The sequence below is a fragment of the Pezoporus flaviventris genome, unplaced genomic scaffold (genome assembly GCF_033815535.1).
Source record: "Pezoporus flaviventris isolate CSIRO_AGI_PZ_B2104156 unplaced genomic scaffold, CSIRO_AGI_Pfla_v1 ptg000097l, whole genome shotgun sequence".
Taxonomy (NCBI): Eukaryota; Metazoa; Chordata; class Aves; order Psittaciformes; family Psittacidae; genus Pezoporus; species Pezoporus flaviventris.
Window position 1 is genome coordinate 2,183,587 of NW_026892645.1, and position 27,018 is coordinate 2,210,604.

General features: G+C 45.2%; 1 protein-coding gene across 7 annotated transcripts in view; it reads left to right on the plus strand.

Moving 5' to 3' along the window:
- Nucleotides 1–27,018, plus strand: part of DAB2IP (DAB2 interacting protein) — a 209,010-nt gene that overhangs the window by 69,560 nt on the left and 112,432 nt on the right. For 5 of the 7 annotated variants that reach the window (XM_061476493.1, XM_061476491.1, XM_061476490.1 and 2 more), the window contains exon 2: nucleotides 16,106–16,209. In XM_061476493.1, coding sequence (XP_061332477.1) covers nucleotides 16,141–16,209 — 69 coding nt within the window. In that variant the 5' untranslated portion in view covers nucleotides 16,106–16,140. Of the gene's footprint in view, nucleotides 1–11,512; nucleotides 11,531–16,105; nucleotides 16,210–21,483; nucleotides 21,599–27,018 lie in introns of those variants that run through there. The other 2 variants (XM_061476492.1, XM_061476494.1) reach the window with 2 other exon arrangements.

A 27,018-nucleotide genomic window follows, 5' to 3' on the forward strand; every position in this document is an offset into this window, starting at 1 on the left:
AATGCTGATGTGCAGTGTGATCCGCACTACTCAGACATCAGAACTCCTCAGCAGGAGGTCACCATAGACTCATTGGAGTTACTGCACAGGAACTGGCCATGGTCTGGTTGCCACATGTGTGTTTCCCACACATCCTCTTGGCAGCTTTTTGCTCTCTATAGACTCCAGACAGACCCTTTGCCAGGATCCCCAGACAGCCCAGGTAGGCCATGACCCTCGCTGAAGGAGCAGCAATACCTGGAAGTTGAGCTTTTCCACGGTGTGTCACTTCAGCAGGTTATCCGCATGCTTTTGGACGCAGAGGTGTTACCCATTTACCAGGCTGGGGGAGGTCTCTGCTGGCACGAAACCCGCTCTCCCCATCTGGAATCATTCACTGCTCTGCGTCAGTCTTGGATGATAAATCCCTGATGCCGGCGCTGATAGGGGAGCACCCAGGAGCTGCAGGTGCTGCCATCTGCTGCCAGCAGGCTCCGGTTTGCTCTGGGTCAGAGAGCTGCTTTCCGTCCTCTCTAGTTCGTGTCAGTCTCTTTGCATACAGAAGAGGCTGGGTTAAAAGCCTACATTTATACGTTGATATTTCCCCCTCTCCCTCCCTGAAGGGGCAATGCCACCCATCACACTCACCCTACTGACCAGCCTTGCTCCCTGAGGGCCCTTTGTGAAGCGCAGTCTGCCCAGGACCAACATCCCACCTCAGGCTGGGTTACAGCTCACAGCCACGGCACAGGCTGCTGCAGCTGAGACTGACTTTGGGAAACGGGGCTTGCTTCCTGAGGTAGGAAGGCTGTAGAAACAGCTGCTCCCTCAGGAGAGCTCTGCCGAGCACATCAGATAGGCAACGTGAACGGAATGTGCATTTTCTATGCAAGTATCCAAGGCGAGGGGGGATTGCTTTCTGCTGGGACTCCAGATGCAGGCAGTCTGCTGTGGCATGCAGAAAAATGTATAGGACTGAGCTCTTCACAATGACAGCCACTTTATGTGATGGTCCATGTGATGGTACTCTGTACTGCAGAGCTCTCTGGTTAGCCCTGGTGCTTTTAACATGCAGTACATGTTTCAGCATGTTTGCCAGCCTGTCCCCGTAGCAGGACCAGGGGTAGAATAGTGGAAGACCAGTGGAAGTGATGGGGAGGGTGAATTGGACCAGAATAGGACAGCATGCTGTCAGGAGCCTCAAGGGGTCATGCCTCCAGTGTGCTGTTTGACAGTGGATAAACAAGAGACGTTTAACCCCACTGTTCATCTTGTTAAAGTGATGATAATGTCTGAAATCTCCTGGCTCTGCTCCCTGCAGGGATTCAGGACACACTGCAGGTATACACTAGTTAGTTAAAAACCCTAACTGCAGAAACCCCCTCTCCTCCATGGACCATCTGTTCAGCTCAGAGACGTGTGTAACCATATGAGGAATCATGGCAGTAATTATGATTACTACCAGGTGATCCATCTAATGTACTGGAAGGTACTTGGGAGGCAGAGAGGGTAGAAGGAAAATTGTCAGTAAAAGCAACACCTGCTCCTGCCTGCAGTACTCTGTGGCTTTCTTCATGGTAGCTCTGCTGCTACTAAATTATGGGCTTAATGAAGGAATGGGGATCAGCAGCGCGTGTTCAGTTTGCTCATAGAAACTACTCATGGATGCTCCATTTGCAGGTTCATATCTGAGCAGATGCAGCTTTGGCTTCAGGTCTTTCTTCTGTGAAACTCTGCAGGTAATCAGTTGTCATCAAAGCTCTGAGAACTGGAGAACATTTGGAGTTCCTGATCTTGAAGGTTTAGTGTTCCGGATACTTTGGCTCTGTCAGCTCCTCGGACAGAAATGTCTTGCTCTAAGTTCTGTTTATCTCAGGTGCTTTTCAAGGTATTCTATAAAAAGGATTTTTATTGAACAAGCTTTCTTCTTTTCCTTTGATGGCTGCTGTGAAAAGAAAACCGACTGATCTTGAGCAAAGCTTAGTATTTTAGCACACCAAACACTGAGAGCTCGGAGGCGAAGGTCAGACTGGTTTTCTCTCAGCTCAGGCTATTCAGATATGCATCTCTTGAAAACGGCTGGAATTTTGTCTTCCTCTCTCTCTATTTGATGAAATCAAAACCTTTAAAGTGCTAAATGAGAGATCAGCTTATACCCAAATAGCCAATACCTTAGAGGTTAAGGCACTCGCTTGGGATGAGGGACGCAGAGACTTGAAAATTGTCCCAGCATGTAACAGAATGTCATGACAACAAAGGAGGTTTTATTAGATTTAAAGTTAACTGAAATTTCACATGTTTCACTCTAATCTTTCCCAGCTGAAAATCTGTTTTGTAGCATGTTAACAAACGTGATGTTCAACAAGGAATGCCACGTGGAGCTTCTCCCTTTCCACCTCTGCAGGGCTTTGTCCTGTAGGCACGACTGAATTGGATGTCATGAGGGAAGGATCTCTCTCATTCTGGTTAGAAACTTTTCCCTTACTGAAAATTCCCACTTTATTGTTAAGTAAGATTCAGGGTTAAGTAATTCATTCATTCCCATGAAATGTTGAAACAATACTTTGTTCTTTCATGACCCACAATTAACTTTCCCTTGAACTACACGTAGCTCCATGCCTGTCAGATCATGGAAAACATGGATGTTTCAGTGTGTGTCTTTTGTTTGCACTCACTCTAAATGAGGTTTAGCTTAGATAACTCTAGCCCTGGTAGGGCCTGGGTGTTAGAATCCCTGCATCATCCCCAAACCTGATAGCTCAGCAGTGGCGAGATCAGTCTCAGAAGAACAGCACCGTAATTAACTAATGAATAAATAAGCAAGTAAGTAATTTATCATGTGCTGTCCCAACAGAACGCCTCCCCACACTTACAGTGCCTTTGTCTATCTGACAGCCCCACCATGGGCTGCCCTGCTCAGCCATCTTCTGGTCACAAGCCTCGGCAGGCAGCACCAGGGTCATTTCAAACTGAGAATCACACTTCCCGTTCTTCCTTTATCCTTCACTTGGGTTTAAGTTGCAAGTTTTAAGTTACTCACTTTAGTAGCCCATCAATAGTACAATTATATAGTGTTACGTTATATGGCCTTACGTTCTGCATAACCAAAGGGGTACCTACATGTGAGATTTCTTGAAGAATCCAAATCCTGTGCCTTAGAATACCTTTAATAATTATTAAAAATGTTGCATAAGAGTGTTTTTCATTTAAGGGCAGCAAGTGAAGAGTCCAATAATAAATGTGAGTGATAGGGTTTTTTCCAAGGGTGGTGTCTTTTAAATGCCAGGAAAAGGAAAGCTTCCTGCTTCACAGTGTTTAATGGCCATCACTTTGTTTTTCCAGTCTCTTTAGTGGCATTTTCTCTTTGCACTCGATTTCTATTTGAACTCGTGCAGCTTTTCATTGAAATTTTAACAGTGTGGCTGACAGATGCCCATAGAAAAGATATGCAAAATGTTTTAAGCTGTGCTCTTTGTAGGAACTGTTCAGTGGCAGCCGTGCTATTCTTAGCACCAGTGCTCCAGCTGAGAATGTGCCACATTTGTTCAGTGCTTAATTGTCTATAAAAATCTCCACTAACTCTAATAGCTTGCATGATGGAGGAATTCTTACAATCACAGAATCATGGAATAGTTTGGCTTGGAAGGGACTTTAAAGCTCATCCATTTCCACCCCCCTGCCATGGGCAGGGACACCTTCCACTAGAGCAGCTTGCTCCAAGCCCTGTCCAACCTGGCAACAATTCTTGTATTTTCTTTACCATGTTTCTAAGAGCTGCAAATACTTGGAGGAGTTGTAAGGTAGATCCATTCCTGTTTACTGTGGTGGCCAGGGATAACCTGCAGGAGGTCCTGGGGTGCTCAATGACACAGTCATGGCACAAGCTCCAGCAGCTCACTCTCTGGTTTTCCCTAAGGCTTTCCTTTTGCCCCAAGGTAAGAGGAGGAGTTTTGACTCCCGTGTTATTTGGAATCATGACCATAACCCCATGCCTCGATGTCCATGGTCCCAGCAGACACATCTTTTGGAGATAACTAAATACAGCATCAGTCTTGATGGCACTGTGAGACTTGTCAATGCTGCCTAAGAGTAACTCAGGGAAATCACTATCTAAGGAGCAGCTTATTTAATGCTGTGACAGAAATCTGGAAATTGTACCAGCAGCTTTCAGGCACCTTGAAGATTGACTCGTGTCTCTCTGTGCTCACCTTTCATTTTAGCTCTATTTTAAGGCCTTTTCTTCTAGTAGTAACCTCACATTCCCTTAACGGTGTTGCTAAGAGGGGCTGATTGCTCTGAAGGGAAGTAAGTAGCAGAGCTGCTCCCAAGTAATGCAGTGTGAGTTTTTATCTAAAAGCCATAGGTAATAAATGAGAAAGAGGTTAAAAAGCCTGGTCTGAGTCCAACATGGAATTGCTTCCAAAAGCATGCTTAGAGGGGTTCCAGCAGCCTGTTCATGATCGCTTATGTATTAGAGTAAGTTTGTCTCCTTACAGCTATGGCAATCCAAACAATTTAGACACAGAGCTGCCTTTTAAAGCTTTTAAACCTATATTTCCCTTGAAGGTCTTCCAGTGTGCCACTAATCCCTTAAGTTATTGCACTGAAGGCACTCTATAATCCTTTAATTTACTCTGCTCTCAATGGATTCAGGAATGAGCTGGGTCACTTCCCATACTTGGGCATTATCAGTTCTGCTTTTTTCAGCTCAGGCACTGGCTGGGGGTAGTTTGCTTTCCTGTTAAACACTGCAGAGAGTATTTTAGATGTAGATATGAATTGCTTGTGTGTTTGTGCGCATGCATCTTAAAAACGGTTCACAAACCCCAGAACTCACTCACCCCTTTCACTGTTAGTGCAACCTTGGGGTCAGGCTTGCCCAGGTTTCCTCAGGCCCCTTTGGAAATGAGCAAACGTAAAACTTGATGGCTTTTTGAAACCTGGGAATTCAGGCACCGTATGGAGCTGGTGAGGGTCAAGAAACAGCATCAGCCCCAGGGCATTTCTCCCCAGCCTCATGTCCCAGACCTGCAGAAGACAAAGCTCCTCACTGAAGTGTCTCTGGCAATGATGAAGGTAAAGCTTTGCAGTGATGAGTAACTCCTGGCAAGTGCTAGGGTTGGTTTTAATGAGCAGAAGGACTACAAAAGGCTGTCTGGAGCAGCACATGGCTTGTCTGAATTCGGAAGGTGTGTCCTGACCGTTGCTTCTTGCCTGCGTAAGGGACGTGTGGATCTATTGTAGGTTGTTCTTGAGAGCCAGGCTGGGATTCCTGACTTGCTCTCGGAGGCTTGCTCACATTACTGCAGAAGTTCATTTTCAGTTGAGCATTAAAATGTTCACTTTGGCTAAAAACATGCCCTGCAATTGTACAGACTTTGAGAAACATTGACAAGATAAAGACAGCCAAAGTTTTGCTTCATTAACATTTACACTGCAAGAGGAATCCTCAGATGCTGAGCACTTGATGTTTCTTTTTGAAGCAGCCAATTTATTTGAAGTGCAAGTTTCTTTTGTACATTTTGTGCTCACATTTTTTATTTCTTGCATTACTTCTGCATCAGTGAATTTCTTGTGGAGTCAGAGATCAAGCCTGGGCTTGTTCTGAAGTATCCAAATGTGGTAATAGGTGGACTGCTGTAAAATTTGGCATCTGGAGTTAAATTACGGGATGCTTCTTAAGCTTCTTGGTTACCATAGTAACAAGTAATAGTCATCCTTCATGATTAAGCAGTGTCCATGGTAACCAAACGAGCAAGTTTTAAATGAAAGATATTTTCCCTTTACATTTTTAGCCGTCAAAGGTTAACAGTTATTACCTTCATACCTTTAGATGGGAACAGATTTTGATCTGGCTGCCATAGTTAAAGTGAGAACATTTGGTGTTCATTTACATAACTTTACTTCTAACACCAGCTGAATCTGGGGTGAACACCAAAATCAAGTTTCTGAGAGGGGTGCAATGCACTGATATCCCCAGGAAGAGCTGGTGTGGTTCACAATGTGTATGGAGTTGTCCTGCAGCATTGGGCGTGCTGCTGAGCAGCTACAGAGCATATAGCTCCTCAAGAGACTGGTTCAGTAGTGCAGGAAGGAATCCCGACACATACCCTGGGTCTTTTTAGGATGGAAACCACAAATGTTGGGATTAGTGTAGGTAAGAACATCCTCTTGTTCCCTCCTGCTTCAAAAATAGGGTGGAAGATGTACAAATGCTGTAGCCCTGGTAGATCCCTTGATCTACTACACATGTAGGTAAACTGAATAAAGCATGGCAACACCATCGCAAAACAACACAATTGCTGTGGGTTGGTTGCACAAAGCAGTGTAACAGTTTGAATGGTGGTTTCTCTATGTCCATCTGTGGCACACCGTTATTTGTATGAAATAAGAAACCATGGCTGCGTTTAGTGTTTTCTCTACCATCTCTTTCATTGGCACTGAGGATGTTTGCTTGAAAGCTAAAAGCTGATACCTGCAAGTATTCTCAGAGTGTGTATGTGTGAGAGAAGCAGAAATACCCACCCACCCCCAAAGGAAGGAGAAGTCTGAGTCACAATAGATTAGGATTTCTATTTCACAATTAGAAATAATGGAATGTGAAACAATTGCTGAGAGAGCCTGGCTGGCAGGGAGATGGGTGAGGAGCAGCAGTGAGGAGGACAGGGTGCATTGTCAGCAGCACTCTGGGCACGTAGGCACATAGGGGGATGGCTGATGTGTTGCAGATGTGCTGTGTCCTCACATACCTGCCTGTGCATGCTCTCCCTATCTATCACTGCTGCTTTTTAATACTGCCTTCGAATTGCTTCATCAGGAGAGATCCTGTGTTTTGTCCAGTAGTTACCAACACTTTCTGCTATCCAGTTGCTTAAGATCCAGTACTCTTCTGGAAGTGTTTCCAAAGAAACTGACTCCTAAACAGCCAGTGTTAAATCCCAACCTTCTGCTTTCTCGAACAGTATTAAAGTTCCTTCAGTGTTAAGGCAATCTAACTTGGATTAATTTGCTCTGGGCATTAAGACTTTTTCAGGCTGCTGCAAAAGCTGCATGTACTATGTGAATTTCAACTCTTAATGTTTGGTCTATTATGCAGATGGATGTGAATGGAGATATGTATGTGACCCCATTTATCTCTCTAATGAAGTGCCATCAATAGAACATCTGTTTCTTTGCTGTAGAAGATGAAACCTCTGATGAATCATGCTTATAAATGAAGTATTTATTTATTTCATTTGCATTCTGCCAGTACAGACCTGTTAGAGCAGCCACCACCATGCATGAAGGGAGACACGGCCTGGCATTAAACTGCACACAGTACTCGTTTACACCATGCTGCTGCTTCACCCCCAAAGTAAACTGTTGTGAAGCAGTTGTAGTTCACCTGCCCACGTCAGCTGTGAAGAAAGCCCCAAACCAAAGAGAACGTGTTCACAATGAAACAAACCTCACTGATGGGAGACACCAACACTGCTGTGCTCTGGGTGTAGCTCCTGTCTCCGGGGTTTGCCACGGTGGCACTATGGGCCACTCTGCTGTTTACTTCTCTCTGCAACTGGAAGCAAAGAGAGCCAACGTGCTGCTGTTCATGTGAGATTTCCAGCTCCCTTTGCAGTTCCACAGGAGGCCTGGCAGGACCAGTGCCTGATGTGCTGCGATCCCTGGGAGAGACCCGGCTGCAGAGGGAGCCATCCGTGCTCCAGCCATCCTGCTGCAAGGACCCTGTGAGCTTAGCCAAAGGCTGTGTGATACCTGTGGGCTCCACCACCACGTGCTGATGGCCACATTGTGTGGATGCAGCAGCCCGCAGGGGCTCCTGGAAGCCTCCAGTGGGAGAGGGTTATATTGTCCATGCCCCGTCCCTGCAGTGACAGAGGTGACAGAGAAGGGACCAGTTTGTCCCTTGCCTTGGCCTGCCCCTGTGCTGATGAAGTGATGCAAGAGAGCAGCCCAGTAACGGCGTTGAATCTTTGCAGAAATGTTAAGCATGATGGATGAGCCTAATTTAAATCTCCCCAGAGCTCACTTCTTGTTCTCCAGACTTCTTGTTGCTTGTCTTTATCATCACATAGGAAGAAGCTGATGTTCCACTTCCCTTCATCCTTTCCAGTTTAACCAGGGTATTAGCAGTCTCCATGATCTGGTCCCCAACCAGGCTGGAATTTCAGCTTCTTCTGATGTATTTTTTAAGCCTGTGCTTGATTTCAGCTTCACCCTGGAGAAAATGCTCCTAATGCTATGCCATTAGCAAAAATGAATTTGTTCTCTAGACAGCATCCAAAGAAAGATAAAGATCATATACTTTATTTCAGAGACTGATAAATAAAAGCTAAAAATACCAAATATATACATATATAATTGAAAAATACCAGGCAATAAAATGGAGTTTGTAATAAAGGCTGCTCAATCAGCAGGATTTGCTATGTATTGTTAGAAAGGGGGGTGATTTTCTGAGTGAATGATACTCTCTCCCTGGCACCAGGTCTGGGCCCCTGCGGCTCTGCCTTCCTTTTAGACATGGATCTGATCCATTTCTTCAGTTTTTCAGGACTGAGAAGTCAGTGTGTCCATATTCATCCTCCTCATGTTGAGAATTAGCGAAGCTTTCCTTTCCCGTTTGTGCTGTTTTCTTCTCTCCTTTCCTCTTTGCCCTCAGAGTAGCTTTTTTCTTGACAATTACATCTAGTCTGTCTCCTCAGGTAAAGAATATGTTCCCCATCGGTCTCTCTGGGGTAGAATTGCCCTAGATACCTCACCCCAAGCCACAGAACAAATGCCGTGTCCAGACAGGGCAACATCTCAGTGGAGAAGTGAACTCCACAGCAGTGAAAGGTGCAGAGCAGCGGAGAGAAGAACAGGGAAGGTCCTCTTAGGTACCAGCGATACTGAAGGTCAACAAAACAAGCGGATCAACAGCACGAGAGAAATCCCACCCCTCTGCTCTGTCTCAGAGGCAGGTTTCCTTCAAGCACTGCAGGTCTGCGCGTCTCATTTATCCTGCTTGGGTCAGTGCTTTGGGGTAGGGTGGCCAGCAAAGGGGCTTCAGCTCCCTCTAGTGAGGCAGCTGGATTTGTGCTGTATCAGAACAACATACGCTTCACCCGACTCCCGGGTGAAAATAGAAACACAGCTTATTCCAGCTTTGAAGGTTGGGAGGTCTACCTGAGCTGCCCAGGAGAGAAGGGGCTACAGCACTGGGCAGCCAAAGCCCACGGAAAGACAAGAGCAAAGGGCTGAAGTCCCTTTGCATGCATCAAACAGCGCCTCAGTGTGCTGCTGGCGAAAGGATTATCTTCCTAGGTAATAGTAGAGAAGGTAGAGGAATAGATACACATCAGGTACACAGAAAAATAGCACAGCTTTTTTCAGCACTAGATTCAAGAGCCGTTAATAGCACTCGCACAGGAGCACTTTGAGGAATATTAAATACTACAGTGCCCACAATATCCAGGAACCTGAAACGGAGATGAGATGAGATCCATTAAAGTGCACAGCGTGCTATGGCAAAGGTCAGTGTCACTTCAGATCATTATTTAACAAAGGAAAAGCTCTTCTTCCAGCAGATCTTAGTCCCTCTTTGAGAGAAGATGTCATCATTTTTTGCTGATGGGATGATGTGCCTGAGAGTTGAATTGTTTCCTGTTTTCCAGCCATTTCAAATAAGGCTCTTCAGTTCATACAACTGTCCCAGTCACCATCCTTGTGGCTGCAGAGGATTGTATGGCTCTGAGTGGTGCTTCAGGGGCCTTCTATGCTTTCAGGCAGGGACACAGTTGACTCATTCCCCCTGCTCAGCTGAATATAGTGGTTTTGTAACACACTTCAGACATTTGTGAGGGCAACAAAGGTAATGGCAAGAAGCTGGAGCTGTTTGGAGTAGTCACTGTGGCATTCAACCAGCCTCTAGTTGTTTAATTCTAACTGTTTTGTGTCTGAGTGTAGCAAGTAATGCTCCCAGTTTGGCTTGTATGTAAATGCTCAGATAAGTGAGAGTATTTTATTTTAACAAGCTATAGTTCTGTAAACAGCATCCTCAGTTGTCTGAAAGCGTGGTGAGAGCATGCAAAAATGTGGCATTATTTCTGCTTAGAGCTTTAAATGACTGGGGAGTAAATCACTGAGCCTGCTGCAGCTGAGCTGCGGGGACAGCCGGTGGGATTGCTGTGCTCTCTAGAAGTGTATTTAAACCAAGATGCACAATAATTGTATTCTAACACAAAAAGTGGTGATACAAACTGTTATAGCCTCCAAAACACCCCTCTGAGCCTTCATTAGCTTTGCTTTGAGATGAGTCTGGTTTTTCCGAGGGCACCATTACCTGCCCTAAACCTCTGCTTCATGACCAGTTTCATTTAAAAGTCGATTTTATGGCCTAATAAAGGTTTGACTTTTAACTAATTTCATGTGGCATAATGGTTCTAATATTGCTGTAGGGGATCAACTGGAATTCACTCAGGGATCACCAGGGCATTGGGTGATACGTTCGCATCAACAGTTCTCCAGGTAATTGAACACTGAAACTGTTCAATTGAAACTGGATTTCCAGCCCAGCTGACAGGAGCAGGAGAGGTTAGCGAGGACTTCGTAACCCTCCAGGCTCATAATGGACCTTTGTCCATTGGAAATCAGGCATTCTGGCATCTCTGCTCTCCCCCTCTCAATGCCTCATGAAGGGGGAAGTTGGCTCAACTCAGTATTTGTTATGTTCTGTCATCATTTATTCCCAGGGTAATATTCCACTTTTAAAAGCACCATTATTCTAACAGCAGCTTCTAAATACCCCTTTGGATTCAGATTAAAGATCCATCTTTCCTCCTGGTCTCAGGTGACCACCTAAAGCTGTCTGAAATGTAGATTTTCCTGCAGCCTCTCTTGAGTGTTTGGAATCACACAGACATTATAAATACCTGCTCTCCAGGGACTGCTTTTAATTCATAAGTGCTACTGTGAGCCGTGTTAAATCACTGCTGTCACTGTGTGCCTGCTCCTCTCCTCTGTTGGGTTTGTAGTAAGGAGTTATTAGATAATGCAGAAATTAGAGGAATAACACCTAAATTCATTAAGCAATAAAATTAATGCTCAGAGTGTAATTGTGTGAGCAGGAGACCGGTAATTCCTGTTCCCTCTGGTTTCACAGAAACTCCACCTTGGCAGGCTCGGAGATATCAAACACTAACCCGGTGCACGGGGCAGGACAGGGAGGAGCACAACTCCATTGGCAGATCACTGCTGAGCTCTGGAGCCAGCCTCACCTCTCCCAGGGCTCCTGCGGGATCCTCTCTACCAGCTGTGGGTTGTGATGAGCTCTTAGTGTTCTGCATTACCTCCAGACATCCTGGGGAAGTCTTGTCCTCTAAAGTCTGCTTTCCTTAAAGCACGTCCCTGTGCCACGGGGCAGGGACCTGGCCTCCCGCTGCTGGCCTGTCCAGCATTCCAGGCATACTTCTCTTTCTTGCTGCCTCTGATGAAGTCATCATCTCTACTTCTCTTATTCCTGGCTGGCTCGGAGTGCCATGGCATGTGTGTTGCTGACAAGCACGGCTTCCTTTTGGTGAGTTGAGGGAGATGCTTTCTCGTTGCTAACTTCTCTCGTTCAGATTTGTACCTCCTTTTCTTGGCTGGAGTTGGAACAGTTTCGTAGCAGAAAATCAACTTGGTGGGAAGTGCCTGCTTGTTAGATATTCCTTCCAGCTGGTTCTCTTTGCTTTTGTTCATACTGTCTCTTCCACATGGTGATCCCTGGAATTGTGTGTGAGAGGAGAGCAGGAGAGGGGGAGAGTGTGAAGTAAGATGAACAAACAAGAGTTAATGTAATTCATTCCCACTAATGAGAGCGTAATCCTGATGATCTTTCGGACTAGCTGTGATTCACAAGAGCAGGTAATGCAAATGTAAAGCATCTCACTTGCTAAGTGCAAAGTAAACAGTAGTAATACTTGTTTGTGTTTTTCTTACACACGATGACCTGCTCTGTAGCAGTGTTGGAGAAGTTGCAACAAGGAAGGCAGTGATGCTGAGTGGGTTAAACAAGAGCTTTGGTGCCAGGAGCTCCTCACAGGCTGTTCTGCTGCCGATGGCCTGGGAGCCTTGGTGCTGCTCTGTAGCTATTCCAGAGAATGAAGAACAGGCATGGAGGAGTGTTGCGAGGATGAATTGTTCTGTCAGATGGGGTGCCATGAATTAGTTAACAAATAAAATGTGTTTCTCACTGTCCAGAAACAGTTTCAGGAATGCTCACAAGCTCTGCCAGGTGCTCCATTAAGGTGCCGTGTTTACAATGCTGTGTGTCCTGGTGGCTTAAAAAGCCATCCTGGTGCATTACGCCCCAAGCAGCTTTTGGACCCAGCTCTGTGTGGCGACCGGGGAGAGGTTTCAGGGGGTTCGTAACTTCAAGGAAGTTTCTCTCTGAAGATCTTATCCTGCACTGGGGAAAAGCCAAAACATTGCAGCCTTCTGTAAATATCTGGGAGAGCAGGAAGCACTTGGGTTGGTTTGTTCTTGCTTCTGGGACTGCGTGAGGTAGATGAGCCCCAGCCCAGCGTGGCTCTGTGGTAGACACTGAGCAGTGCTGCTTGTGCACAGGTTCAGAAGATGTTCATGAAAGAGAACTGGGGGGCTCCTCAGGGGCACGGTTCTGCAGTGGGGAAAGTCAAAGGGAGGGTGAGTGGAAATGCCTGGATAGCATTGGGCAGCTTAGGGAAGTACAGGGAAAATGCTGTCAGGAGAAAATTAAACAAGGAATTTCAGTCAGAGTGGCCATGGTGCTCCTCACTGTGACTTACGAACCTTTTCCAGCCCAAATCTGAGCTTTTTAAGAGCTCCTAAAGGGCCAAGTAATATATGTGTCTGCCTGATTCAGCTGTCCATCAGCTTCTTATTGCTCATCTGTATATAGCCCATCCTTTGTTTGGGTGTTGTGTTGCAAGTGGCAGGGAATCAGGAAACCATCGCTGTCTGGGGGTATTCGTTCCTGCATGCTGGCATCTCTGCTGTGGGTGCTGTGGCTTTTTGCACTACACCCAAGGAATCCGTTTTCAGATCCGGTATTCCTGCACTATAATCCTCATTTAATAGACTGTTACTTCAGTGATTTTCAGGCCTCTGTGTCATAAAAGAAAGATTTGGAGGGTTTAAGTTCATAACAAGTTGAGGACTTTGGGAGAGCAAATAGTGCCCTTAGATACTGTGTGTCTAAGTCCTCAGATCAAATCTGATACAGAGCAAATAAATGGACAAATGAAGGTATAATCCTGGAATTTCTATGAGCCGAGGGATGATATTAAGCTAACAGAGAAACTCACTGTCTAGTGAGGATGTTATCTGATAATACTAAGTGCTTCTGGAAATGTCATTCTGTGGTTAGCTGCCTGTGGTAATTCTGTTCCTTGTTCTGGAATCCTTTATCTTGGGATACAAAGTGGATTGCAGGTATTCATTAATGAAACCTTGCAGTGTTCCCATGGGGTTGGCCAGGTTTTTATCAATTGTGAATCTCATGAAGAGCATTAAAATGTCAAAGGGTCACACTGTAGTGTGGAACAGAGGTCAGGGTAGGACCCTGGACTCTTTTTGCTATTAAGGGTGTGATCGGCTGCTGTAGAGTCTGTCCAGAAGTAGAGCTGAGGACAGGAGGAAGGAGCATCAGAGGTTGTGAGGAAAAGGCTGAAGTCAGATACTGAATCTGATATCAGATCATCTGGTCCCATCTGCGTCAGAAGAGGGGAGGGAGGAAGCTCATTGTACCTGAACCTCTCCTGACAGGGAGAGCTCTGCCACAGGAACCTTTGAGATAGGCTTGAGCACCCATTACTCTCTCCAGAAGATCAATTCCAGTGTGTAACATGTCAAGAGAAGACTTCTTCCAGTGGCTAACCTAAATATCTTCTGCTGTAAATGGTTAGCCATTCTTTTTCAGCCTCTAGTGGCTATGGAGAGTCTTAATTGTTGCCTTACAGTGACCTGTTATGTGGTGGCTTGCTACTTAGCAGACGTGGCTAATGCCCATCTCCAGGCAGAGTAACCCAGCCTAAGACTTCTCCTCTAACCCTGAGGAAGTAAACAGGGCATTTCAAACCTTCACATACTCATACTATTCGCTATGTAAAACTGTTCTGCTGTACCCTTCTGGTAGTTAGGAGTTACTCATTTACCTGTAAGCTATTTTTACTTCCCTTTAAAACAAACATCTCCCCCCTCCCCGCCCCAAACACCCACACCCAACCCTCCTGCGAGATATTTCTGGTTCCTTCTAAAGAGTTTTGTGATGTGTCTCTCCTGCAGAGATTCCCCTCTCCAGCAATACCCACACTACTTGAACTAAGCTGAATGGAGGTTTGACTCCACTTGGTGAACCATAAACTTAAGGCTGATAGAGAGCTTTAGGTTCTAGCCCATCATTTCTTTTGGTCTGGCTCAAACTGATGTGTTTGCTGCTCTGCTTTGGGTATATATTAACAATGAAGTAAGAACTGAAGAGTACGGTTTGTGACTTTGGTGCAGTCAGACCCAGATACTGATCAGCTCTGGGCCATAACACACTCTCCCTTTCCCTGACCTCTGTGGTGGGAGGAGGAAGGAGATTGGGACATCACTGAAAGTGAGACCATTGCGCACTTTGCTCTGGCAAACCACAGTGGTGCAAACCTATAGTGCTGTAACACCTACACGGAGCAGTGCGTACCTGCCCTCCGTGCTGAAGGCAAAAGGTGCATTGGGTTGAGGAAGAAAGCTCCAGGACTGTGCTGCAGGCCCTGGGAAAGGCATTTCTTGCAGCTGCTTTTCACCTCACCCCATGGTTCCTGTTTTCCAGCCATGTATATGAGAACTGCTTTCAACTGTTTATTTTGCTAGTCGTTAGGAAAATGCAAAGCAGCTTCTTCAGTTGTTTTGTCATCTCCAGCTCACTTTCAAAATGCTGTAATCAAGTAGGAGTTTATGACAGTCCAAAAATAAAAGTGGCCACTGTTCAAAGGAGCCCAAGTGTGAGAGGAGCTGACGTGTGAAGGATTTATTGCCTCCTTGAGGTTCAAAGAGCAGCATTCTGCAAAGAAAGCGGCCAAGACATTAGAAGGCTTGGCTGGAAGCTGTGAAAGCCATTGGGAACTGCTGGTTTTGGCTGTCTGGCTTTCACACAGGGTGCGTGGCTGCTGCTGAGGGATTATGGGCAGGGTTTGCAACCAAGGAAGATGTCACTGAGCACTTTGCCCAGTCCATGGGTGGAATTTCACAGTCTGTCCTTGTGGAAGAGTTTGAGATACGTCTCAGGACCTGTTGAGTGGAATTGCAGGTATTAGTTGTTCCTTATGGATCCTGGGTGATAGCAGTTTTGGCAAGGGGAGAACCTCACTACGGCGACAGCCCTCCTTGCCAAGACCTGATGACAGCAAACTGCAGATTGCAGAGGCTCAGGATTGGCATGGTTTGAGGAAGAAACTTGTTACCAGGTCTGAGTACCACTGAATGGCAGCTTGGAAATCCATCTATTTTTATGAGTTCCATGGTGCTTTCAAAGAGGGTTTGTGAACCAAGGAAACACCAGCTCGTAATAGCTGCTGACCTTAGCTAATATTGTTCTAAATCTTCTCAGTGTTAGGCATATTTGCTAATTTAGCCTTTCCAGCTCCCTCCCTTCCTCACCTGCAGGGAAGGAGGTAAGTATCCACATTTTATACTTTCATAAATGCAGGGTTTAACAATTTTTCCTAGTTACAAAGCAAATTGCTGGAGGAATTAGAGAGGCAACTTCAGCATCCTGTGCCTGTAACCCCATTAGCAGCTTCCCTTAGGAGTACCAAGTCCACAAGTGCACAGATCTGTACTTTGCATATAATTCTCACTCAGCTCAATCCATTTTCTGTTTACCTATCTGCAGACTGGAAGTAATGATAATGCCAACCTGTCAGGCATTATCTGGAGCTTACAGCTGTATAAAAAATGCTAATTGTAGAAGGTGAGAGTCTCGCTGATTGAACGCCGTTCTGTGGGCAGCAGTGGGGTTGTTGTGTTGGCTCGTTTGCAAGAGCATCTCCAAGGAAGAAGCCCCGTTTCGCATGGCCTGCTGGTGTTCCTGGCCTCTTCCTGGGCTCCTGTGTTTGTAATTGTCCTTTGGTTTGTGTTCCATCCGCAGAGTCCCCCCCGGAGCGGTGCGGGCAGAGGCGCAGCATGCCCAGCGGGGTCACCGAGAAGAACCCCACCATGGAGCCCGCTGCCACAACGCCCTTCCGCGTCACGGTACGTGCCTGTCCCCATCACAGAGGCTCGGGGGGGTTTGCTGGAAGGGAAGAGAGAGGTGGTATGTGTGAAAGTACTTGGTCGCTTACTTCACAGTACATGTGGTGGTGTTAGATACTGCCAGCAACAAGCAGCTGTAAAGTATTTCTTGATAAAGCAACAAGCTTTGGATATGAATCTGGAACAGGTTTTGGTTAAGTTGTTCACTTGGAAGACTTTTCTGGTGAGGTTCCCTTTGTGAATCCTAGGGTGGTGCAGTGTAGTCCAGGGTATATTAACTGGTCTGTAACTATACAGGATGTCCTCATACTCCTACAGAGAGTATCTTCTAACGTATCATCAGCCTGGACACATTTACAGTTAATGGAATAGAGTCTTGGGATGCTTTGTAATCAGTTGAAGTTACCAAGGTCTCTTGGGTAACATTTAAGGTAACCTCCTGTAACAGTAAGAGAGAAATCTAGTTAGAAGTTTAAAAACAGAAGTCCTAGCATAAAGTACACACAGCTGGAGATGGCTCTGCCCAGTCTGAGCGACAGCCAAGGCAATCAGAAGCTCATGTTGTCAAGAGGAAAGTGTCTGCTATATGTGTACAGTAAGGTTGCACAGAGGTGTTCTTATTCAGAGAAGAAGCCTTGAAGGTGCTTTGCTGGATGTGGGTTTTCTCTGCAGGCCACACCTGCTTTCCTGGCTTAGGCACTCCATAACAAACGTGGATAGGTAGAACCAGAATTTCAAAGGGAAGACAATGGTGCAATCTAAAATAAATCTGAGCACACCCAGTTCACCTGAGAGCGTTTGCACGGGTGAATGAATCATCAACAGCAGTTTGTTCAAGGAGTTTACTTTAGTTCTGTAAGCCCTAAAGTTTGTGCATGCCTCACATTCTCTGTGGAGGTGAACTCTGTAGCCATGATATGCAAACACCTACCAAAAATATGAGAGTGTGGGTTTTGGTACTGTCTTATTTGAATAGTGAAGTAATGAAAAAAGGGAGTGGATGGCAGGAGCCAAGTTCTGTGTTGGAGTGGGTACAGTATGTGGCGAAGACTGAAGACAATGAAACAGAAAAACAATGGGGTATGAGATGTATTTAAGCATTTGTTGCAGGGTTGTGTTTGCTTTTCTTCTCCTGGAGTGGATGAAAGTCGTTCTCCTAAGAGCTCCCTCTTCTATCAGGTCAAAGCAGAGAGGGATCATCTTTTGGTGTGATTCCTCTTGTGCCATCACCTTTTTTGCTAAGTAAGGTGCATCTTTTTCAATGCCAAAAGGGAAAATAATCTTTTTTTCCTAACCCCCTTGGTCCACAAGCCATACACCCTCTCTCTGAACTGATTATCAGTTACATATGCTCCAAAACTCAGCATAGCAGCAGACACACAGTAAAGCTACCTGGATAGGCTTCTGCTGCATGCTTTGCATTTATCACAACCTATCCATCATAGTCAACGTGTATCATTGAACCTTAAACAATGTACTACTTGTTGATGAAAGAGGCAAAGAATAGAGGGAAAATCTGGATTCTTCACAAAACAGAGGATTTGGGAGTATTTTTCTTAGTGTGCTTGTAGTCAGTGAAAATAAAATGCTGTTTATTCCTTTCCCAATGGCATATATCCTCCTTTGTGTTTTTAGAGATGTTAGTCCTGTCTTTAAGCAGGTTAGCTCTGAATAGTGAAACAGCCTATGTGGAATGTGGTTGCTTGCTTTGACTGGCTCTGTTATTCAGTATGGATAATGTTATTCACATGGATAATACATAGCATTTGTCTTCTGTGAGTTACAATCCACTATCATCTCATTTCTGTTCCTGCTCAGCCCTCTGAATGTTATTGCCATTAATATGAATGGCTTCATTACATACAGTTTTTATGGCTGCCCAGATTTCAGCAGATGTCTGACTTAAGAAATATATTCTCCCTCACCTTCCTTCATTAACCAGAGCAACATTAGCAGTCAGTCCACTCCAGCCACTGGGAATAGTAATTAGTGCTTTAGTTTAGTGGTAATGGGATTATTACTTTGGAGCCTGCTGTTGTAGGTTTTGATGTCGTAAGCTTTTCATATTTTACAGCTGATTGTTCTTCCCTGACATCTCCATCCTTCTGCCTCTGAGCCTCCAAGGGAGCAGTAAGCTCAGGAGCCTTTGAATTCAGCTGTTTTGACAGTGTTGCACTCCCAGTTGCTTTCTGTGGACTAGAAGAAACCTTTCTGACCACTGCATTAGTGCCTAAATCAGTAGATTTGGTGCCTGTCAGTATAAAACTTCCATATAAGCAGGGAACTTCTGGTCCTAATGAATTTATTGTATCTCATACATTTATGGAAGAGATGCATGTGTTTGCAGGAGAAATCTTCAGTTAAATGGTGTTGTTGGGACCTGTCCTTCTCATGATTCCACCTCTTGAAGGAAGAGACCTAATTAACAAGTGCTTCAGTAAAAGTCAGTATCTAAGGATAGAAAAAGGAAGACAGAGGCTTGACTTAGCAAGAGATGTCAGTTAAATGTTGCCTTCCTAGGTTGTCACCCAGAGTTGTGTGCCCTGAGAATGGGTAATTGGCAGGAGCCGATAATGCTCAGGAGCTGTAGACATCAGTGGAACCAAGGGCAAATGCTGGACTCTCCTCCATGCCTGAGGGACAATCAGTAAAGCCTCCCTGTTGACTGATGTTTACCTTTCAGGAGAATACAGAGAAGCTTTTAGCCTCTCTGCATTGAATCCAAATAGCTTAAGGTGTGAGCTGGGTTAATCCTGAAGCATGTATTGTGTTTTATCAAACACAGGGACCAGAAGATGAGAAACTCTGCTGGGTATTAATTAAATCCTCTTGCTCTGCCCACCTTGCAGGGGAATCAGAGCAAGGGTGGGATTGCTGAGACTTGCTGTGGAATGACTTCTCTCCCATCTCATTAAAGTACTGCCATCTATTGACTGCTTTGTTAAAAGCCTGATTTAGTTAGCTCTGTGCGATATCCCTGGCCAAGCAGAAGTCCAGATTGCCAAAGAACTTGTGCAGAAGAGTTGGACTGAGGGATTGGATCACGAAACCAGAATGATTTCTTGCTGTTAGTCTACCTCACTGACTGTGCAAGGAGAATCCTTCCAAACAGAGAGCATTAACATGTGTAGTCTGAATGTTTTTAAACAGCTTGAATGGCTCTCTGCCTTTCTTACAGAGCTGTGTCTGAGGAAGCATCTGTGCACTCTCTCTTACCCTGAAATGCTGGATAGAGTTTAGGATTTCCTTCTCTCCAGACCTTTAATCCCCTATTCTGGTATCAGTCATTTGCTTTCCAGGATCTCAGGAAACACTTCTGTGCTTCTTCTGCTGGAAGCCACATTGGCTACAAAAACCCATCAGCAAAACAAAACCCAGACACACTGCAGGTATAAGCTACATGCTCAGGCTGTCCACTGAGGGATGGTGCAAGCTGGATTGGAAGGGCAACAGTTCTCAGAGAAGATGCAAAGGCCAAACCCAATGTATAAACCCTCTTCACTGGCTCATCGTCAGTCATGACAAGGAGTATTGTCTCCTCATTCTCTCATGTTCCTCCATTATCTGTTTCTTGTCAGTGTGATGTCCTGCAGCAGGAGCTTCCCTTTGTGGCTCAGTCCTTGTGCTGCTTTCAGGCCCTTGAATAATGAGGTTTTATAGTGGCAAAGAAATAGGAAATCATTTTAGGTTTTAGTTTTTCTTCTGCTTGGAATGTGAACTTGTTTTCCAGCAGCTTTTCTGCCTGTTTGGGTTGGGTACACGGCAGAATTTACAGTGCTACATCGTAAGCTACTCTTAAGGCATTCCTCCATCTCTCCTGTTTTTAATCCTTGATAGATGAAGTATTAAATACTAATGACATACCAGCAAATGGAAACTCCTGGAGAGATGAGAGTGACCCTTTAGCACTCCTCTCCACTGAACATAATCCCAAAAAATGGGATCCTGGTTCAAGCTGCTGTGGACAAGATAGCGAAGGATTTTTTCCCAAGATTTTGCCTGTACATAATCCACACCATTTCCCTCTTTTATTCCCCCAAAGCAGTCATATAAATTGTATTATAATAGTTTCCCTTTAGAGAATTTGTCTTCCTGTATTATGTGAAGAGCAGAATGGTGCTTCCCTCAGTGTGATCACCCCCTCTTTAACTGAAGCATAATTGTTTACTAAACCATTCCAACTACAAGGGATGATTACTGTCATTTTGCTCTGTGGCTGCACACATTAAAATACCCCTTTTCCAGGGAGTGAATGTAAAGAATGTAGGAACATATAAACCTAAAGCTATTATCATTAAACTGTCAACTGAATTTGGGTAACCAGTGTTAGTGGCAGCAAGAAAGAAGTAAATTACTTTGAGAATGTATCTGTCAACTCAGCCACTGTTTCTGGACCAGGACACGCTTGGAAGCGTTGTGTTGGAAGAAAAACGAGCTCATTTTGAGTTATTTCTATCTCACTGTGTTCAATCAGGAGCTCTAACCTGACCCTCACATTCTGTTGTGTCAGGTACAACAATGTCATGCAGACTTTGTACTCTTAAAGCATCTTGTGCTGATGGATTTCCAGGCTCTCCACAAAGGTGGCTCTTTATTAGCACCCTCATTTTACAGCTGGGAAAACAGAGGTAGGGAAAAGTTAAGTAACTTCAATTTGATCATGCAGCAAAGGCAGGAAATATGTCCTGAGCTAAATTTCTTGATTTCTAATTCCCAGCCCTGGTGTTAACCACAAGCTAAGCTGCTCCTAATTACTTCTCTGAAATCCTCCTTCAGTTTCAAGAGAATTGAATGTTCTTCACAAGCTTGATCCTGTCATGTGAAAATGAGTAAGTGGTTTTCTAGCCTCCCAAGTCACTGCTCCCAGGTCAGACGTGCCTGGCTCTTTACTGGCTCTGCCAGCACCCAATGTCAGATTTCCAATAGCTTGTTACTGAAATTAGAGCTCTCTGTCTTACTCTTCCAAGTCATCCTGTTCATGTAAATCTCTTGGTGGTTTTGCTCTTGAATTTTTTGCTTGTACCTTCTGAGACATGGGATAAACCGTAGTTAAAGCATGAAAGAGAGATATAAAAGGTCATCTTTTTTTCCATACTCACTGCTGCCAAGCACAGGAATTGGAAAATGAAACTGGTTGTAAATACAAAATATGTAGCTATTTGAGTCTGACCTTGTAGACTGAAAACTTCCCAAGGAAACTTGGAGGTTCCAGTTGGGGGAGTACTGGAAGGCAGCACAGTTAAAGCTATGTGGGGTTGTCAGATTTCAGCAGAGAGCTGCAGTTCAAACCACTGTGGATTTATTATGTGCATCAAGCAGGAGACAGGAATGACAGGATAAAAGACATGGTGCTATGACCTGCTTCACTGAAAAGGGCTCAGCAAGGCGGGTATGGATTTTTTCCCCATTCTGAACTGATGTGTTCCAGGGAGGTCTCCTCTTGTCTCCTCTTCAGAGCCCGTAGCTGTCTGAAGGACACGTTTACAGAATGGAAGAGGCATCGGGGCTCATCCACAGCAGCTTCATTCACACACTGAGGCCACTTTAAGAGTACTAGTAATCCTGCTTTAGTTCTTGTGGGGTGGAGCGTGGTGTTGGGCTGCTTTTGATTGCTGTCAGACTGACATGGCTGGGCAGCAAAGGCTGCAGGGCTCTGCAGGGGCTGTACAGACAGAAGCAAGGCTGGTGCTGGGACAGGGCAGGAAGAAGGGGATGGGAGATGACCTGGTATTGTTAGCATCTGTTAGGTGCTTTGTATGAGAAGAACTAATAGAGCTTGGTTGGCTCCTAAAGGGTGAGGATCCACACAGTGTGCAGTCAGAACCTCTTTAATCTGCAGGATGCAGCTTCCACCAAATGGCCATGAAGCACTGAATTGCTGTGCCCCAGCCACCACTGAAGCATTGTCAGGACTAGGGGAGAAAGTCACCTTCTTGCCTCCACTGTTGGGCAGTGGGTTAAGAGGGGAGCTTGTGTTTCTAGGGAAAATCAAGTCAAATAGTGTGTAGTTCCCAGGTGAGGAAGGGGAAAACAAACATTTCAGCGAGTTGTCTGGCTCTGCAGTGAGTGTAAATTAACACAATTCCATTGATTCTGTGTAGCTATTCCAAATGTTTACACGTCCTCACCCCACTGGGGCTATGAAAACCAATGGCTTTAGAGGAGCATTGCTCAGGGTGCAAAGGAGGCTGATGGCAGAACATCCTTGGATACATCCTTGGAGCTGTGACAGAAAATCACATCCTTGTACCAGGAAGGAGACTGGAGACAGGGAAAGAGTGAGAATGAGCTCCAAGGCCCCTCTTCCTGGAAAGCCTGAGGAAGCTTTTGTGGGAGAAACCTGTGTTGTTCTCGGGATGTTTCTACTCTTTACATCCCTCCATTCCTCCACTCCTGTAGAAGCAGTTCTGTAGAGAGCCCACAGGAAGAACAGTTTAGGCTGTAAGCGGGGCTAATAGGAAATGCTGATTCCCATTTCATTCTTCTGATCAGTGTGTGCTGAATGATTATTACAGTGACAGTACTTGGCACTTCCATAGCACCTTTCATCTGAGGCTGTTAAATTGTTCTGTCAATCTGAATGAATTCAAGCTTGCACTCACTGTGGGGTTGCAACTTATCATAATGCCTTCAAATAAACGGGGAAACTGAGGCATGGAAAGATGAGATGACTTTAAATCTGTCTAAAAGAGTTGTGACTGCATAGTGGTGCTGCTGGTCATCTAGTAAGGAAGAGGAACAACTCAAGGCATCATTTAAAATGGTGACAGTGATTCAAACTGTCCACATGGCTGTCCTTAACTCTCTGAAACATGTTGGTTTGGCATTTCCTGTGGCGATGTCACCAGTTAATACATGCTCAGGTGCTCTGTTGTATTTTATGTTGCAATTGTCCTGATTCCCCCAGCAAAAACAGACAAACAACCTCAAACTTTCACTGCTTTTTCCAGCAGAATGGTTAGTTATCAGTTCTTTAGAGTCCCCCATTTCCAAAGGACGGGTTAAACAGCAGTGGCCACCTCTTGCTCATCTCCAGACTGCTACAACACAAAATATGGTGCTGTTTCCAGCCCTTCCCAGGAAGTCTAAATGCAAAGACCCTTTACTAAGTAACAGGCTGGAGGGACACAAATGGATGTGCCCAGTTTCATTACTGGGGGAAGAATGAAAGGCAGAAAGTAAACAAACAAAGGCTTTAATTTATTGCAAGCTCCAGGCACTGCAGAGCTCTCAGATTGCTGCGAGCCCCCAGAAAAGCCCATTAAAATACACAACTTGACAGTCTGCCTTTAATTTGTTTCTGGGTCACAGATAGAGAATTGTACTGTAGCTGCAGAAGGGAGGATAATAAACACATTCCGTTCTCCTGTTTCAATAGCAGTGATATTGTGCTTTCAGAAAACAAGCCCAGTATGTACAGTGTGCTTAGAATCTCTTGGAGAGCTCCGGTAGAACACGAGTGTCCGTTCAATCAGTACCTTCATCTCTGAACTTCTTCCATTTGGGAATTTGTATTGCTTTAGCTCATGGATGGTGAAGTAATAACTTAGATGTTAAGTTGATTGCAGTGGAATGAATAGAAACGTGTGTCATTGCCACAGTTAACACTGAGTGTTCTACCAAGGTTTAACCTAGCTTCTGAGGCAGATTTTTCTCACTTAGGCTAAACCCTTCTCTTTAATAGCCACGACTATTACCATAGTAATATATGTATATTTTATATATATATAATATACCATCTTTTGAGCCATAACTTGTTGGACTTGCAGTGTGATAGATGGCTGCGTACTTTGGTAAGAACTACTTTACTGGTAAGAACACTACTGTAGTGACAGGACAAGGGGTAACGGGTTCAAACTTAAACAGGGGAAGTTTAGATTGGATGTAAGGAAGGAATGCTTTCCTGTTAGGGTGGTGAGGCACTGGAATGGGCTGCCAGGGAGGTTGTGAATGTTCCATCCCTGGTGGTGTTCAAGGCCAGGTTGCACAGAGCCTTGGGTGGCATGGTTTAGTGTGAGGTGTCCCTGCCCATGGCAGGGGGCTTGGAACCAGATGATCTTAAGCTCCTTTCCAACCCAAACTATTCTATAATTCTATGATTCTAAGAACTTAGGCTTCTATGACAGGAGACTGTGTAGGAGATGCTCTGTCCCGTTTGGAAGGGATCTTGTCTGCCTTGTTCACCCTCTGGAAGTGTGTGACTGAACTTTCACTGGTATGGAAAAGCTTATGGCACTTGCTGCTAAGTTACATCACTTAGAAGTTCTTTTGGGGGGCTCTTCCTCCTCTCCACATCCCAGACTGGTGCTGCCTCATGTGTGAGAGTGTTTCTCCAGGTGGGGACACTGTTGTTCCAAACCAAGTGCAGCTTCTTCAAGCTGCAGGTCGGGGGTGGTCTCATGGTGATTAATTACATGGTTTCATGATACTTGCAGGTGAATAACTGGCTACTGCTGTGGCTCTGTGTGTAAACGTACATGTTGGGATAACGCTGATCTCTATATACTTTTCCCAAACTTAGTTACCATGGAAACAGCCTCGCTTTCTCCTTCATGCTGTCACTTCTCAGCACTGCACACTGATAAGCAGACTGTACTTGTCCTCCCCACACTCTTTTCTTCCTTGTGAACAGTGATAGTCATGGCTCAGGCATCGAGGATCATTTGGGAGAGGGATGATACAAGCTGGAAAGCCTTTCCTCAGGTATTCAGGTGTTCCTGGGCCTGGCACTCTGCCAGCAACTTTCCTGTCTTTATCATCCCACGTAATTACAGGGAATCATATCTTACCTGCAACATTCTTCAAAGCACAAGGAAATCAGCTGCAGAGCTCATCACCTCTTTATTTCCTACATCGCTCTGTGTAGTCACGTATGGAGCTCTGCAGAATGGGATTCCCAGGGATCAGCAGGACCTGCCCCTGCTCACCCGGGTCTCCTCCCTCCCTTCCTGCCACTCACAGGATCATATCCACACACTTCCCATGATGTGACAGCCTGGCCCGGTTGCAGTAAAGGATCAGGTTCCCATCGCACCTCTGCAACTGGTGGGAGCTTTGCCCAAGTGTGTGCTCCAGGCTGTGACGTGCTGGGCTCTCTTGACTCCTGTCATGCTCAGGGAGCAGCTGGAGCCCTGAGGGGCTGCTCCCTCACTCTGCCTCCTGCCAGGACCACAGCAGTGTCTGCCTGAGCTGCAGTGACCTCCGCAGCCGCTGTCCCGGGCATGCAGGTAGTGTAAGGAAAGGTGCAGCCCAGGTCTGTGTTCATCTGCCGTACGCAGGAGTGGGTGGGATCTGCAGTTAGTTTCCTTTCTGTACTGATCTTACTTAGTAGTTGATTATCTGCTTTAATACTGGGAGCAGACATGACCATGGGTTTAGACGTCCTTGGGGAACAGCCATGTGGTATGGAACAAGATGGAATGGAATATCGGCATGTCCAAGTAATGCTGCCCCGTATCCCTGCAGCCAGTAACTTGTGAGCACTGCAGGCCCCTTTCAGAAGCAGAAGGTCAGAAATGCACCCCTATACTTCCCTATATATACACCTTGCTTGGTGTTCTGTACCTGCCTGTCAAGTCTAGACATTTAAAAGATTTACAAATAGTAATCGAAGCTTGGCTAATATTAGCAGGTAGAGGAGGAAATGGCATTCAGAGCACTGCACGACTGGCACAGAGCTGCTCTAACCAGGGACAGCACACAGGCCATGCTCACCTCCTGGTTTCAGACCAGCTCTGGGTGAAGCTTTCCTTGATAATTAACAATTGAGTCCAAACCTGTTAAGGAATAAATGAACGAGACTTAAAGCTGCCTGATAGAATTGAAATTTCCTGCTGGGTGACAATATTCTGCTTTAAAGACAGTAAATCCACTGCTAATAATTAGGCAAGAAATAATCACTGCTAAGACCCAAAAATAGGGTCTGCTACTTACAGTGTCTGTCTTGTTATTTTGAGGGATAAGCAGCAATGAACTTCACTTTGCCTCCAGTCCTGGCAGGCTATTCTTTTGGGTTTATATCCCTAGCAAACTTTCAATGTGAGTGTCCCAGGCAACCTCATTGTCAGCTGGGTAGTTCGGTGCTACCCCACATCACACTCTTCACCACCTTAACCCAAAGATCAGACACAAGGTACAAGGTTAGGAGGAGAAGGAAAGGAGTAAAGGTGGAGAAAAGCAGCAGGGAGGGTTCTTGTGTTGGTTTTTTCATTTCAATTTAAATTGATGGTTGAATATCTGTGATTTCATCAGAGCAGGAAAAGCTGCTGGGTGCTTTTCAGTTTTATTTTGCATAGAGATGCAGGGAGAGGCTTCCAGCCTCAAAGGGCAGGGTGAGCATTTCCAGCCTCTGGTTTCTGTTTTGACTGGGAGGGGACTTTGAGATTTTGAGAACTCTTTTACAGATTTATACAACCACCCTAAAGTTCTCCATTTTTTGGTGGTATCCTTTCAAGTTGAAAGATTCTTTCTACCCCTTCCTAAGGGTTATTGCCTGTTACAGTCCTCAGCTTTCTTAATCAAAATACTGTCTGATATATGTGCCATGAAGGATAGAAAGACTCCTGAGAGCAAGACTGGTGTAACCCCTGGACGTGCCATGTGTGTGTTCCATGTATCCCTTCCCTGTAATTTTTCTCCTTTTCCCAAAGCTGCGAGCAAGTGAATCGAAGTGAAATACTCATGTCATAAATTGTGAGGTTAGGACAAATGAGCTTCATCTTAAGTATTTCCCCATTGTCTGGAATTGAAGTTGTCTAGAAAGGTAGATAGGGAAAAAAGCGCAACTGATGTGTTACAGTTGGTATCCCC